The sequence below is a fragment of the Culex pipiens genome, chromosome 2 (assembly GCF_016801865.2).
Source record: "Culex pipiens pallens isolate TS chromosome 2, TS_CPP_V2, whole genome shotgun sequence".
Lineage (NCBI taxonomy): Eukaryota > Metazoa > Arthropoda > Insecta > Diptera > Culicidae > Culex > Culex pipiens.
This window is the reverse complement of record NC_068938.1, coordinates 26,076,761-26,094,118: the sequence shown is the minus strand read 5'-3', so window position 1 is coordinate 26,094,118 and position 17,358 is coordinate 26,076,761. Positions and strand designations below refer to the sequence as shown.

The window sequence follows — 17,358 nt, the reverse complement described above, 5'->3', positions numbered from 1 at the left end:
TACCGTCTGCTCGGGTAAATGATTTTTGTATTTTTTTAGGAGAGACATACCATCCTGCATTTTCGTCAGACTTTTGGTAACATTATAAGCTATTTTCTCAAAAAAATTTAAGGAAAAAAAATCGTGACATCACCTTTAAATTTAAGTTTTAGACTTAAAAATCAAAAAATCCCATTGATGTGGCGTGTATTTTTGTTTCAGTGTATATTTTCAGAAAGGCCTCCAATTTCCTACAAGTTTGTCTTTGACCATTTTTTGATACGACGCAACGGCTTTGAGATACAGTAATTTTTAAATTACAAAATACAAAAATATTTAAATACCTTACGCCCTTCTCAAATGTTATTTTCGAGTACTATTGGCTCCATATACACAAAAATGGCTTATATAGGCCCAGGATAACATGTCTACAAAGTTTCATTGAAATCGGAGAGGGTCGGGTACAAAAGTACCAGAAAAATTCCTGATTTGAGCTGGAATTGCTCTTAAGAGAAATAATGAGGCCAATTAATAAAAATAAAAAAATCTAATGTAACATTCAAAAGCGTCAAAATGTCAACATGATTTATGCTTATTTGAAATGATAAAATTTTGGAAAAATGTTTAATCCAAAAAATGAAAAATTAACAATGATTTCATTTTTTACATTGAAAAAACGGACCAAGCTATCGTCAGTTGGAAAAAAGAATATAATTTTAATTCAATAGAAAAAATCAAATTTTATTCATCGCAATTCTTTATCTCAAAGATTCTTTTTCGAATTATTAAAGTTCATAAATGAAAATTGTAGGGACAAAATTTAAAAAAAATCAAAAATATACTTTTGACATCTAAAACCAACCTTCAAATAGCAATGACTAGAAAACGAAAGGGAAAAAAGTTTATGTTATTTTCACTTAGTAATTTAATTTTGCGTATGAAATATTTTTTTATTTCTTAGAGTTTGTTTTCTTGTTTTATAGAAAACTCATATTTTTTTTAATACGTATCTTCTTGAGAGAAAATTTTCTGAAACAAGAGCATCCAGTGATTTTTCCGAACAGATTTCTCGCGAATTTTCAAATCCCGGGAATTTTTATTATTTTTATTGTAGTGTAAGATTTTCTTGTGAAAATAGTGGAACTTATGAATACTTAGTATTCGAAAGAAACTCTTAAGCATTAAAAGTAGGTTGTGCATGTATCGATTTGACTTTTTAGAGAAAATTGTTGAAATTTTAGTGTTTAGATCCGGGAAAATTCCTAGTTATTTAATTATTCATTTTGAATTTTTAATAAGAAAATGTTATTTTATTCCAAATAACTGTTTATAGTTCATCATTTTTTCTTAGGTATTGGCCAATCAGGACAAAAGTAACGAATTGGGACAGCTATTTAAGCCATATTGTTGTACAATGTTTTGATATTTTTCGTTGATTTTAGATAAAACTAGAATTTGTAGTTTATCTGAATGATACCTTTGATTTCCAAATTCAGTGCTGTAAAATCTATTGTCCCCATCCATATAATCTATAGTTACGATTTACCCCAGTCGGCTGTAGTGACTGGTAAAAAATAATTTGAAAAAGTGTGTTATACAACTTAATTAAAAAAAATCATTACCAAAACTTTTTTTGTATTTTCTCTTTCTTTTCTTTATTTTGTTTATTAACAGATATTATCAAAATAAATTTAAACTGATTTAGTTAAAAAAAATTGGTTAAATTGGTAAATTGGTTAAACAATTGCGATCGAATTAAAAGCACAACAAAGTACCTAAATTTCCAAATTTAAATGTTTCTTTATCAATAATTTCTATGGTTTCAAGATTTAAACCATAACAAATGTACTGAAAAAATATTGTTATGACCATTTCAAAAATATCCCGGGATACCGGAAATTCACGGAATTTTAAAATACTTTTTCCAATTTCCCGGAAAAATATGAAGAATGACTTGTTGTACTTGTTGGTTCCTGAAATACTTTTTGTCAAAAAAAGATAATAAAAACTAAGTTATTTTTCTACTGTGGTAATTTTTTTCAATTATCTCGTCATAACCTTCAACTTTGCTCAAGACGCCAAATTGTTCACCAAAACCCTTTTCCGAGATACAGATTTTAAGGCACTTATTTAGTGCCAGATTCTAGTATTTTTAAATAAAAATCAGTACATTTTAAAAGCGTTGAAAACTGTGTTTTAAAGTATTTTCAATAGTTAATGTTGTTTTAAAGATACTCATTGAGTGATTTTAAATTTGTTCTTATTCGAAAAATTCTAATACACTTTTTCAAAACTATAATTGACCCCAAAATCTAATAATTAAAAAACGATGCATATTTTTGAGAAAACGAAATTCTTTAAGATTGCAATTTTGTTTTACAAATAAACATGAATCTTGAAATAAATTGAGGTTAATTTTTAATATTTTTGAAAAATTGTGGTATTTTCGACACTTGTGCATTTGTTTTATCCATAGCTCAATAAATTCAATAACAAAATAAGCCTTCCTTTTTAACTGATGAAACCGAGTTTTTGTTTTCAACGGACGAAACCAAGATGGCTTCATTGTTTAAGATAAATTTATGTTTGATTTTCTGTTTTTTTTTTAATTTCAATATTTACATAATTTGAAAAGATTATCAAATTAATCATTTTGATCATATGTTTATTTGTTGTCCAAATTTAAATCCATAACAGACTGTTTCAAACGTCTCCCTGAACTCCCACCAACTGAGCCACGTACCGTCAGATTAGAACTCTGCCTGTGTCCCCTTAAAATGTGCACCCGAAGTCGAGTGTGTGCCAAGTCAACCCAGAGAGAGACAGAGAGAGCAAAAGAGTGACAAAAAGCACATGGCAGCTCACTCGCTGGCATACCACATGAGTATTATTACGACGGTTCAGAAATTTATGAATAAATAATGAATTTGCTTAATGTGGCAGAAGAAACAGCAGGGAGCCGTAAAAAAACGAGCTCGCCTGGCCCCTTCCCATCGGCGAACGGATTGGAGCTTTGGAGATTAAAGTCTCGCCATGGTCGGTTCTAATCCTGGCCTCACAGCAGAGCTAGAGAGATGTGTTGTCCTGCTCCAGTATTAATGTATGGCACGTACGTGGGAAAGAATCTCCGTTTGGATGTGCCAACTTGGACCACCCCCACCACTGACCACACACTACTGGCACCAGGCAGGACACAGAAACTTGGAACTTGGCCCAAAGAAACCCAACCGGAGGAGGAGGAGGGTGGTGGACCTGAGAATGCTCCCCCGGGAGCCACCAAGAGTGGCGAAATTAAATCCTAAGCTAAATGGCTTTCGCGAGCACCAGACCGAGAATAGATTAAAGTGAAATATATGGGGCTGGCCGTAAGGACTGCCAGGGGAGTTTGGTTAAATGAGGGTAAAATACTTGGAGGAGTCCAGAGAATTCGTCGTTTGAAGAAACAAAAAGTGATTCAAGATGGTCCTGGAAATCAAATTTCAGCCAAAATCTATTTTAGGAAAATTCACAGAAATTTCCATTCTTCTTTTCACCTGAAACTCGAAAAAACGTTTCCACCTCACTGCAAAGCAATGCAATTTATCTTCCAGCATTGCTGGACCAATGAAAATTCCGACTGGCAAAACAAATCCAGTGAGAACATTCCAACCCCGGAGAAAATGGCCCTTTGTGACGGAGCAAAAGAAAAGGCGATTATCACCTCCTCCCGCAAGATGGGTGGGCGCGCGTGAGCGGAAATTAAAGGACGGAAGTCCTCTGTAGAAGGACATCACCAGAGTATACACTGTGGCCTTGGCTGGAATGTTTGGTCCTTATAGTTCCAGGAAGGGACAGAAAGGAGGATAAGATTAATTAGCACTTTATTTGGGCAAGTTTTAGGCTCCCTGAAAATGGGAGATCGAAAGGGCACGCCACCAAGCAGGGGTGGCACAGTTTTTGTTTTGTTATGCTGGAGTCATGGTTCTTGATTTTGTGTTTAAATATAACTAATTTATATCAAAGCATGCAAAGCATACAAACCAGATGGGAAAGATGCTACATCACAACGATTCCGTTGAATTTATATTCTTTTAATGATTAAATCATGAAAAATGGTGCGAGTACTTATGTTGAGACTTTTTTTCAATTTAGATTTTAAAGTAGGTTATGGTTTAATTAACCTTCCTACGGTATTGGGGTCCTTTCGGCCTTATTGAAAATTAAATTTGCCATAACTTTTGCTATATACATGCTAGAGCCTTTTCTAACATTAATTTTATAGTATAAATACACATTTCACAAAACAAATAAACCTCGGACAACTTCTAGGGGAGCGTCAATAAAAAAAAGTTACTTTAAAGGTATTGGGGTCCTTTTCGACCGATTTTGATTCTTTTGATCACACATGAAAGCTTAAGACGACTTCTTTCCGAAACCAACCTGGAAACCCGGATTTGGTCACTGTGGCCACCGGGAATCGGCTACAATCGAAAAAATACCTTTTCGAGACCCTAACTTTGACGACCTGTATCTCCGGCAAATTTCAACCAATCAGGATGATTCGGATTTCATTCGACAGGTTTTTACCTGTGTTTTGACCACAAATATTAATATCTGGGCCAGGTGACCTACCGGTTCCGGAAATCGGGAACATCCGAAAAGTTCATGCTTTATTGTTTTTAACGTATATGTGATACCAATACTCTCATGATGGTTAAAATTGATCCATTAAAGTTACTTAATGCCGTTGTTCGCTGAGCCATCCTTGTCAATCTGGAACCGGTTACCGGAGGCCCCTTGGGGACACTTCCGAAATATGAGATAAATCCTTTAATCCGACATATCAAACTTCATGAAATTGAAAGATATGTCAATATACGGTCATGCCGTTGTTCACTGATCCATTCTGGCCAATCTGGAACCGATTACCCTTGGGGACACTTTCGGAATTTGAGAGAACCCCTATCGGTCAATTTTGAAAGGAGGAGGCGAAAAAATGTCTTTGAGCTTTAGTACCTGATTTAACTTTTTAAATTTCGGCCTGGTTTCAATTTTTATAAAAAATCAAAATATATCACAAAATTGATTTTGGATATAAAATTAAGTTTGCTATCAAAAAGTGCTTTTGAAAAATTTTGATTAGATATACCTTTTTTAATAATATCCAACCCCGTCCATCTTCGGAAAAGATGTTTTCAAATAGCTGTGGGAATTCCCTAAAATTTTATTTCTTGCACGGGTTGGTTAGACCTTTGGCTGCTGAGATTGCATTGCAAAAAATAAATGAAAATAGAAAATTTGTTTTTCTCAGTGCTACTCCATTCTGCTTTCAATTTTCCATCGATGATATTTTGGAAACTATGTGATCCAGTTTTTATGATTTAATATCAAACTCGTATGAAATTTTCACAACTTTTTGAAAACAATATTTTTAGTTTATCAAAATAACTAGTAACTTTTCAATTAAACCAAATAAATCAATTCAAGCCCTTTTGAAATGTGAGTAGTGATTTAAAAATCTTCAAACATTTGTTTCAAAAAGTTAAAAAAATTCTCTTGATTCGAACTTTTAAAAATAAAATAAAAATCCAAAATATCATCGATTAAAAATCGAGAGCCTAATGAGTAACACCTAAAAAATCATATTTTTATAATTTCAATTCTTGGCAAGATCTTATCTAAACAACTAACCTTCCAAAAGGACCAAACAGTCAATATTACTTAGACTTGGAAAAAATCAATTTACCTGTTTTTTAATCTTTGCATGGAAATATCTCAGCAATTGAGGGTCGTGTCAACAAAGTTCTAAAAAGCAAAATATAGAGAATTTTCTTAGCTTTTCAAAAATATTTTTTTCAAGACTGGGAAAACATGGGCACTATTTTAAAAAAATTAATAACCTCGACTATTTTTAAAAAAGTAACCTGAAAATGGCTTTAACTTGAAAACAGTGCACTTTATCAAAATTTCACTTTAGTATTTTTTGATTGCAAATTTTAACTTACATCGAAAAATGAAGTTGAAAATTTTTTGCGATTAAAAATTTCATTACTCGGTCAAAGATTTTTTGCCCGTTCTAGAATTTTTTGAAAAGTTGGCATTTGATGTCTCCTGAAACATATCAGAAAGTAAAAAAAAAATAGTGTTTTTTGCAAATAAAGTTAAAGTGACAAAAAGTGATATTAAAAATCACCAAATTTTGTTTTACCAAAGCAAAGCAATCCACTTTAACGACCCCCGAGTCTTTTGTGGGCTCTGTTGCAAGTTTCTGCTCATTTCTAGGCATCCGAAGGTTATGTGTGGTGAGTCACTCAAAACCTCTTTTACGCAAATGGACCGACGTTTTACTTTCCCATCCAATAGAAGGCAAGTTTTTTTGTTTTACCGTGCATCATATTTTATCAGTGAAGACCTTATCCATACCTACACCTTTGCCGAAGACACCAAACCGATCAAAAATTTTCTTCCAAAGATACAGATTTTCGAATTTTCATAAATCATTTTTGTATGAACAGCTGCCAAATTTGTATGGAAAGTTATATGGACAAAATGATGAAGTAAAACGGCTTCTTTGGGCATACCGAAAGCGTAAAAAAAATTCATCCGGATTAAAAAATACAAAAATTAAAAATAAAGAAAAAATACCGATTTCGTAGAGATTTGCTTTTACGTCTTTGTACATCCATAATTCACCCAAATTCAAAAGATTTTCGAAGACATGAAAAAAAACTTGTACCAGTCTAAAAGAATGGCGGTGTTACAGTACTAAAAAAAATAGTAAATTCATAGGCAAATTTGACTTAAATTGGGTCGCAGAACTCAAATTACATGTTAGAGCATGAGCACGAGCATGGTTGGCTGCCAATGAGCTGCTACTCCGTTATTGACGGATCAGCTGAAGTTAAACAATAAATCAAAAATGATCAGTATGAGCCAACCATCCGTTCACTGTTTAACCTCTGAAGATCCCTACCTTATTAGTCAATACCGGCGCCCTCCCAAGAAGCCTGCAGTTCAACGAAAGGGAGGAATGTTGGTCCGATAGTTGAAGTTGCAGACTCGTCAAGCAGATAGTTTTTCGCTATATACTTGTTGATACCGCTTGAGACCGTTGAATCCACAACATCTCATTCAAGCATCACGTGATTATTTTTTTTTTTTTTGGTTAGTAGGATTGGCTTTTCGATGCCTCTCGAGCTACGACGCTATGGGGAGGACTTTCATAACAGTCCCGTCGGCGAGCCTTCCGATCAACGATGATATAGGAAGGTCTTTTTGGTTAACACACAAAATCACTCACACACAGTTATTTTGCTCCACTATTAACTCGACGATCCAAATTGTCAGTGCGTCATTATATAGAAAAGGCTTTTTCACCGCAAAAAAAAAACCTTATTCGAAAAATTTAAACAAAGTCCACCCGACGCCGTGCTTTCCGCTAAACGATGATATAGGAAGGGCTTTGAAAATCACAAAACATCACTTTTCACTCCGAATATTTTTTTACGACCACGCGCTCCCTTTGCCAATTATGCACTCAGAACTCGTTGCTGAACATTTCCAATAAGAAATTTAAGAATGGAAATTTTAATGAGGTAAATTTCATAGGAGGTGCTACGCGTTTAAACATTAATTTCAGATTTAAATTGCCAACTGAATTGGTAATCCATGCATAAAATATGTGTGTAATATTTTAAACAATTCCACAAATAAGAACACTATTTCTTCATCGTGAAGCTCAATTCCACCCTCACATCCTCCTTCATCCGACCCACAACCATCATCCTAACCGTCCGCCCAGAATCCATAATCCCCGGGTTATGTTTGCTCTACATTTCTATTCTTTGCTCGCTCGCTCGAAAATTTAATCAACACGTTAGGACGCGACGACGACTTGAACGAACGAACGAACGAGTGCGCGCTCAACTAGCGATAAGACAATGAAAAGTTTCCTTTTTCCCACGCCCTCTGCCGAAGAGGGGTCCTTACCGGCAGCAGTCACCACAATCCGACCTCCTGCCTCCTCCCCCACAAGCACACAAGAGTACACACTTATCCCAAGTCAAGTTGGGTGAAATTAGGTTAAGTTTTCACCTTTTGTCGCTCTCACGGGAGGGGTTTCCACCGTCAGCGCCGACCAGTGTTGCCAGCGAAGAAACGGGTTCGCCATTTTTCTTTTTCTACCGTTTTTTTTGTTTTTGTTGTGCCAGGAAAAGCTCTCTCTCTTTGAACCAGATCATCTTCTTCAACGTGGCGTATAGGGGCAAGGTTTTCCATCATCGTGTCGCAACTGTGTTGATGGAGTATAGTGCTGGGTTGGGCTGGGACGGGTCTTCCCGGAAGGTCGTCCACATCAACAATGTGTCAACTGAGGGGGGATACCGGCGTGATGTCACACTGCTCCTTCGGACAAGGGCGGCTCTTCTACAAGTTGAGCTAAATTTGTACCTCTATTTGTGTTGAATGTGTGTGTGTGGAAATTCCGGACCTCAGGTGTGAACGCTTGTTCTAGAATATTGATTTTCCAAACGGAAAAGTTTATGTTCTGAAGAACAGCTCAACTCAGGAGAGGTCAATTTCTTGACTTGTCACCAAACTTCTTCCCTTCTATTACTTGCTCAGCATGATGAATTTCAACATTACTCCCTATCTTATTTGGAGTTTTTCTAAATTAATTGTGAAGATCATCGCAAATAGACTTACTCACAATAATCCCCTAAACCAGTTACTCGAAGGCTCTCGAAGCCAATTCCGTCCATCATGCTGGTCTTGTGCCCTAGTTTGCTGGAGTCGTTCGGAGTAGCAGCCTTCAGTTCCAAGGTTTTCGTGTCAGCATGCCATCTTGAGCTTGGCAAAGGACTCCTCAGCACGTTGTTGCATTGCTGACTTACTCTCGCCATCTCTCAACGCCAAGCGTCATGCGATATTCGTTGCTCAACAGCATCAGTTTTCTTGTCTTAGAGTCCAGTGAACCGATAAAAATCAGATGTTAAAGATACTACTTAAGTTCGGAATATTTTTTCAATATTTTTGAAAATTGATTTTTTTTTCCTCAAATTGTGTTTTATTGAATGACAACAGGCATTTTTTCAACATTATTTACTGTGATACCGAATATAATACAAATCCACCCTCACAAAGCGAACCTGAAACTTGTCTAATCTTTCAGCGCGTGGCACGGTCTTGGCAGGCAGGCCAGGTATCCCAAGGCAGCCCAGCAGGGATGAGGATAACTAATGAGAAGCTCCGCAGCTCAGACACAAAAAAATACTGGGACATCGTCGTTCATCGTTGCTCTGGGGACGACCAAGATGGGAGTGAGATAATTTCTTTGTTTTTTCCCCCTAGCAATCCGGGCCAACTGCAGGCAGCGTTCGTCGAAGTCCCGTCTAGAAGGTTCCACTCGACCGTGGAATTGGGATAAAGTCGGCTACTTAAAACAGAGAGTAGACGCGCGATTCTGGGTCATTTTATTAGCGTTGATCAATCGATTGACTTTACCAGATTTAAGCAGGTTTTCGCAAATCGACTTTTCGTTGCATTTTTTGATCAGGATGAAACTTTATTCGTTGATTCCTTTGGTCCAAATAAGTCATTATGCACAATTAGTTTCTAAATACAAGTCTTCATACAAACATGGGAGCTGTCCATACAAAAAGTGATATGAAAACGTTCGAAAACCTGTATCTTGAAAATGTATCTTAGGTAAGGTTTGAGGTTATAATTAAGAATTTCAGAAAACAAAATTAGCACGTGCAAAACGGTTTCAATTTTTTAAACTTTCTATCACAAAAACTTGATTTTGACAAATTTTCGATACATTTTAAAAGACCAAAAGCGTCAAGTGTAGTTCATTATGGACGTTTTTATTTCAGCCTTCAGCTTTATTTGAATTTGCAACCAAATGCATTCCTGTGCAATTTTGATTTAGGTTAATACTTTCGTATTTTTTTTATCAAATTGAAACAAGTTTATCCTTGCCCATCTCTGAAATAATTATTTTCAAATTCTCTATTATTTTTTTGACATTGTAGCTAAGACCTTTGGTACATGTGAAATTGTCTTTGAAAAAATTTAAATAAAAAAAATAATATTTTTAGGTGCTACCTAATCATCAATCATCTTTCAAACGACGTTACCTTGAAAAGTAGTGATCACATTTTCAATGTCAATAAATACCTTTGTGAAATTGTCTCATTCATTTGAAAACAATATTTCCAAAAGGAAGCAAAAATTATTGGTTCACCATATTTTTCGAAATCCTGAAAAATAAATGAAAATATCACAAAAGAATTTTTCGAAAAAAACGAGAGTTTTTTCTAAACTTTAAAAAAATACTACTTCTTCCATCAGCTAGCTGGCTAAATTAAATCTGTTTGTCATGCTCTTTAGCTCAAAAGTTGACACTCTTAATCAACTGAAACAAAAAAAATGGAGGAGGTAAAGTTTGTCAAAACAAAATCAAGTTTATGTGATATTAATGTTAGGTGAACAAATAAAGAATAAAACACTTAATTTCGGAAACCAAGCCTTTTAAAAGAATCACAAAGTGCTTTATGACACTCTATTTTTAGTGTTTTTTTTTTCAAAAAATTGATAATTTAATGTTATTTTAACATTTAAACGTTTAAATTTTAACCTAAGTAGTGAACAAACGATTGTTCGCGTTATTTCTATGCAAATTTGAATTTACGGATATTTCTTTTTGCCCACCTAGTTTTCAAAAAAATAAAGGTGGTTGAACAAAAACTTGGTATAAAATTTGCAGGGCCTGCAACGGATAAAAAGTATTCTAATTTTTTTTTTAATTTCTAAGGAAAAAGTATCACAAATGTTTTATGCATTACAGAGAAACCTCTTTTTACGCGATGGCGTTACGCTTTTTGTTTCGTAGATTTCTCCTAAACCATGCAATATTTTTGCAAGCTTCAAAATGCGTTTTGTAGATCTGAGCAAAACCAACAAATTGCTTTTAAAACATTGCAAAAATGTTGCGTCGTTCCAGAAAAACGTAATGCACCGCGTAAAAATAGGTTTCACTGCATTACAGTTATGCTTCCGAAAATTGGAAAAATATTAATAAATTTATGATTTTTTCCGTAAAGTTAAAATCTTTTTCCTAAAATATTCTCAAAAGTTTGGTCTCACAATTCTGAATTTGGAAAAAGTCAAAAATAAACTTTTTGGTTCAAATCAAAATACAAAAAAAAACTTATAAATAGTATACGAATTTTCAGAAAAAAAATATTATTCAACTGGTTCAATCATGCAGAAAATACTTATAAACGCGAGAAAGTGAATTTTTGAGTCAAATGGGCTGGTACAAATTATATTTAAAGTTTTTGTCCCTCAGTTATAGTCGAGTAAATTTCTAATTTCAAGCCAAATTATCATTCAAAATCAGCATATTTTTTCCGGTCTATAGACCCGAAATTCAAAAAATGTATGAAATTAAAACGGTTTTATTTGACTGAAAAAACACGAATCTGTTTTGAATAGTTTACCATCGATTTAAGAAGTTTAAAAAAAAATCTTTTGCCCCTTATTTTTATAGAAAAATGATGAAAGAGACGGGGAGACTAAAACTATACTTAAATTTGTAATGGCTTTAGTGAAAGGAGGACGACATAAACTTTAAAAAATATTTTTAGCAGCTCAATTTGCGAATCAAAAAAAAGTTTATTTTATTTAAGATCGAACGTAAACTCTTTTTCATGAAATAATGTGGCTTACAACAATGATACTGGTAAAATGTATTGCAAAGAGATAAACAATTCTTACGGCCTTTCCCATTTTTAATGTAAATTTCATGCTATGTGCATTTGTGATGTATATGATGCTTTGAAAAGTATTGTTTGAGGTCAACTGTGCACATGACCTTGTTCATAACATGGTCATGGCCTTGTTAATGTTCAAAATCTCGCATATTTTGGAACAAAATAGACATGCGTTCCTCTGACTTAACGCAATTTGTTGCAACATTAAAGCCAAAGATGTAATTTTATAATTAAATGTGAAAAATAAGCAATAACCATATCAAAAACAAAATAAAAATATTGAAAAAAGGCAAAAGATATCTTTTAGAACTAGAAACATATCAGTCAATTCGAGTTAAGGATTCAGTATTATTTTCATCCAATTTGTCATTTTTTTCATTAAAAAAAATATTTACAATTCTGGAGTTTTTTTTAAAAAAAAAGGTCCAATAAACCAAATTTCCAGTTTTTGCTTTTTGGATGTTTTTAAAACCGCCTTGAGTCAGGGGTATTGAAAAACACCCAAAAAGCAAAAAACTAAAGATTTGCTTTATTGGTCCTTTAAAAAAAAAACTCCAGATTTTTTTAAAGAAATTTGCGTACTCACTTCCTACTGAGCTATTTATTATTCTATTAGGGTCAAAACACCTTTTAGAAGCTATAACTGAACGTCAAAGTGCTGAACTGAACTAATTTAAACCTCTTTTACAAGCTTGTGCCTAATTGTTATGAAATGAAACCATGAATCTCTTGATAAGAATGACTTTCGTTGATCTTGTAAACTCTTGAAACAAATTAACGAAAAATTATGACCTACACCCATTTCCGACAAGGGGGTATAGCTCAGTGGTAGAGCATTCGACTGCAGATCGAGATTTTACTTAATACTTTCAAAGTATTTTGAATTGAGATTTTTTTTATTATTTAATTTTTTAACGTTTTAAATTAGAATTTTAAAAACAATTTAAATCTTTTAATACATTTTTAAAATTTTGAATCTTAAATGTTCAAAAATGATGAAATTATATTTGTTATCTTTTGAAATTTGTGAAACTTTTTATTAAGAATTTTTAATTCTTTTTTTTTGTCTAGAACTTTCGACTAAAAAGCAGATAGAAGATAAACTTGACTTGATTTCTAGAATCACTGTATTATGACACACCTGGGATGAGTATCGGTAGAAAAAATAGCTGAGAATTAAAAAAAACTTGTTTTTTATAGAAAATCTCGAGTTTTTCCTGGTAAATACATAATATATTTGAGGTTAGAGATCGAGGTAAGCTATGATCGCGAACGGTTGGTTTGAATTTTCGATCCGCGTTTTTTTTTGTCGTCTTCTGAGGATTTCTATCATATCGGCTAGTTCTGGAGGATCTTGTGAGTGTCAGTGGAAATGGTGGAGATGGTGGATATATCCGGGTTTCGATTCCTTGTGTGGATTTGGCAGAACCAGGAGCCGTTGCTGATCTGCTGCTTTTATGGGAAGACGCCGCTAAGCTGAGTTGGAGCCACAATCGCACAAATGGCAAGAAAATCTTCGTTGCGGTCGTTGATAAGGACCATGTACCCAAATCCCGGTGAGAGAATTCCATTTTGAGAAAAAATCAAGGTTTCTTTTCATTATTTGGAATTTAAATGTTTGACATTTGCAAAAAACAGCAAACGGTTTTTGTTTTCATGGATACCTTCGTTTTTTTCTAACAAATATTTTTGATAAAAATAGTGATTTTTTTTTTCTGTTTTTTAAACATTCGCTTTTAGAACTTCATTTCTTATATTTCCAGAGATTTTTTTTTTCAGTAAAAAAGGGTCCTATAAACATAGGAAAGATCATAGCAAAAGAAACACTTCCACGTATTTCTATCGGCTTGTCTCTTGAGAAGAACCTAGGAGCTGACGATTGGTAAACCATCCGGTTGTGTCTTTTGAAGATTTGCTGTTTCTTGGTGAGAGCTTTCCATAATTATTTACTAGATGATTATATTACTAAATGATTATCATTATACTATACTATACATTATACTATAAATTAAATAACCCTCCTACTCCTCACCTTCTTTCCCATTCCCTAATTAACATTTACCCAGTTCCACTTCCTTCCTAAAAATATAATTATCTGCCAAATTTACACTAACACACCACACCTAACTGATTCGGAGCGTTTGGTACGGTATGTCCACGCATCCTTCCTTCCCTGTAGATTCTGTGAAATGTGATCCGTTCTCAGAATCCTCTCTGCGGCAAACACAACGCAGTAGGGCTGGCCGCTTTAGTTTTTGTAATACATTTTCGGGTGTTCTCGGATGTACTGCAATTATTAATATTGACAAGAAAAGTGCTTGGGGCGTAATCTAATCACAAGACTTTCCAGCATGCTTTCATCGGACTGGCTGCGTTTGTGTTAGATTAGATTAGATTAGATTAGTAAATACATAATATATTTGAGGTAACCACCCTGCATTTCACCAAACCGGTTAATCTCAAAATTGATTTTTTCAGTTTATTTTAACCGAATTTTGTTGCATGAACAAAGAGCGACAATTTGGGATTTTTCCTGTGATAGCGCAAACTAAAATTTTTGTTCTTTGCATTTTACATTAAGACAAAAGCATTAAAAATTTAAAAAAAAAACCCTGTACTCACCCATCACCGAGTTCGCGACCAGCATTAACACGATGATCCACTTGTACAGTCGCAGCTGCTTGTAGCACCGAAAGTTGTGGTACCGGCTCAGCATGATGATCTTGGAGAAATCTTTGATCATCTTGATCACGATCACCAGGATCTTCTTCATTGCTGGTGGGCCGTTGCCGTTGCCGTTTGACGCTGCTGCCTTTGCTGACGCCGACGAATCGCAGCCACGATTGTGCCCGATTGTGACGAGTGACGAGCGATGAGCGATGAGTGACGAGTGAGTGACTGTGTGGTATGATCAGTCGACGAGGGGTCGTTCGGAGAGACCTTTGCGTTGTTTCTTTCTCTTTCGCTTCTTTCGAGTCAATGTTGCGGTTGTTTGCTTTATGTTATTGTTCTCAGACGCGTTGTTGCTTTGCTGTTGTTGTTGTTGTGGTTGTTACTAGTTGTTGGTAATTTAAATCCACTTGTGCTTGTGTTGTTGTTGTCGTTCCGGATTTTGTGATCCTCTTCGGGGATGTTGTTTGTCAGCGCGACTTGTCTTGTATCAGTACCGGGTTTTGTTGGTTTAGCAAATTTGTTAGTTAGTTTACGCTAATGATATTATTACTCGTAGTGATGAATCGTTTTTTTTTTTTGGGTTTTTGGTTTTTTGGTTGGGGTTTTAAATATTTTAATAACAATATGCTATTAGTTGATGTTTGTTCTTCATTGATAAGTTTCACTGTTTATTATTGAGTTTTTTTTCCAGACATATTATTCGAACATGTGTCTTTGTATTATTAAGATGGATTAAACTTCCTGTTCCTTTATATTATTTATTGTTAATATTAGTTCAATTTGTTGAAAATTTGTTAAAGTACTATTGATATTATTATTGAATTGCAGCAAACTTGTCTTTTTACGAAACTTTATTATAGTTATGTTTACGAGTAATATGCTATTATTTTTTTATTATTAATCAATATCAATTACTTTTAAGTGTCAATTTAAGCTTACTATACAACTCTTAAACGACTACTTAAGTTAGGTTGTATCGGCTGAGTGCGTTAGAGTTCTATTCGCATTGTTCTCGTGTCTTTTGTTCAGCGCTGCGTTCGCCGAATCGTCTTCGGCAGTTCAGTCACGAAGATTGGTGAGTGAGTGAGTGAGTGAGAGACACCCTAGCCGCTTGCCGATCGTGAGCGTTAGCGCACAGATCCGGGAACCAATTCCAAGTTTTTCTGTTGTCTTTGCTGGTCGGGTGTCGTCGGCTCGGATCGTCTGCTCGCTATTGTTCTCGGTTTTGCTCGGTGGTGTGGCAGTATGTTGATGCGTGAGTTATGCCGTTTTCGTTTCGTTCTCGCTGAATGTGAGTATTTTTTTTTCTTTTGGTGAATGCGTGTGTTAGTAGTTGTTCGAGATAGAGACTAAGAATCGGTGATCCTCGGTTGTGTGACTACTGCGAAAGTTCTACTGCGGTGGTGTCGCCTTGACTAGCTTGTTCTGCTTCACCTCCTCCGCTGCTGTCGTAGTGGATTCCACTGTCGAAGTAGTAGTTCCAGTACCTAACGCTTCCTCGTTCGTTCGGTGGTGAAATTTTCATGATTCCCAACTACGCCCGAGCCCTTGCCCCAACCCTGTTGGCAACACTGTCGACTCGTTCGTGCAGTTCGTGCAGATCGGTTCGTCCCGCGAAGACCCGCTACTACTGCTGTTGCCGCTTCCTTTACTTCTACTCCTGCAACTTCCTGTGCCAATTACCACCCTCGGGTCGTTACCGACGTTACCGATGACGTTACTCCGGAGGGATGTGGTGCTGGTGGTGCTGGTGGTTCTGCAGCCACTGCTGTCACCGGATATGTCGCTTCGGATATGAATGCACATTGGAATCGCGTTGTTGTTGGTGGCTTCAGTTGAGCGGGTTTTGACGACGAGTGTTACGATTGGTCACACGGATTACTTGCGCGAAGAGATTTTTAAACGAGCTGTCGCGGTGTTAGTTTAATCGGATTGAACTGGGAGATTGATGACACGTGGTTGATCTGAAATTGAGAAAATAAACAGCGTTATTTTTTTAGCTCTGACATGCAATTTCTTCAGTTTGAAATTGATATTGAGAAATATGTAAACCATCCTGCACTGCACAAAGAAGCCATACAATTTTGGCAGATGTCCATAATATTCGAAAATCTGTATCTTTTGAAGCAATTTCCTGATCGATTTGATGTCTTCAGCAAAGTTGTAGGTATTGATGAAGGCTTTTCACAAAAAAACAATTTCCCAAAAATCATACTTATATTTTTTTAATATTCTCATATGTTTTAAAGAACGTAAAACCGAAACTTTTAAGCCATATAGAAACATGAAAAAAAATTGCTGCTGAATTATGATATTTTGTAAAATTGTGCTTCTAGAAAAAATATTGAAAAATAAATACGACTTCAGTTTTTGCCATCCTCACTTTTTTAAATTAAAATTGAATTTGCAATCCAAACTAACCTAACAGTTTGTTAAATGAAATGCATCATTTCAAGTTATATTCATTGATGCCTAATTTTTTGTAAAATTATGATTATATCTTTGTCCAATAGTTATATTTGCTTTTTTTCGGAGAGCAGAGGAAATTCTTAATAATATTGGTGTTTGGATTCGGACAATATGTTGCTGAGACACAGCCTTGCAAATAATAAAAAAAATACAAAATTAGTTTTTTCTAAAATGGATGGCTTTATTAAAAGAAGATAGCTCGGCTACCATTTTTAAGGATATTCAACGTAAAAAAACGAAATATTTGGAAAATTTACCGATCCTTTAGACTAGATATATTAAAATCTAGTAAATGTTTGAAATTTTCAAATATGGGCCTTTATTTTGAATATTTTAAAATATTGTTTACGGAAATATCGGAAAAAGATATAAATGTGTTGTTTTTTTTAACATAAAATCGGAACTGTTCGTTTATGAAAGTCCTAAATCAAAAATTTGAAATAAGACCGCTGCAAATATTTTTTTAGGTTTAAAACAAAAC

At 34.8% G+C, this 17,358-nt stretch overlaps 1 protein-coding gene across 1 annotated transcript in view; it reads right to left on the bottom strand.

Annotated features, from left to right (window-relative positions):
• LOC120420966 (neuronal acetylcholine receptor subunit alpha-7-like) overlaps positions 1-17,358 on the bottom strand; it is a 209,487-nt gene that overhangs the window by 161,479 nt on the left and 30,650 nt on the right. The window contains exon 2 of the mRNA XM_039584098.2: positions 14,358-16,372. Within this exon, the coding sequence (XP_039440032.1) occupies positions 14,358-14,508 (151 nt within the window). The 5' untranslated portion in view covers positions 14,509-16,372. The remainder of the gene's footprint in view (positions 1-14,357; positions 16,373-17,358) is intronic.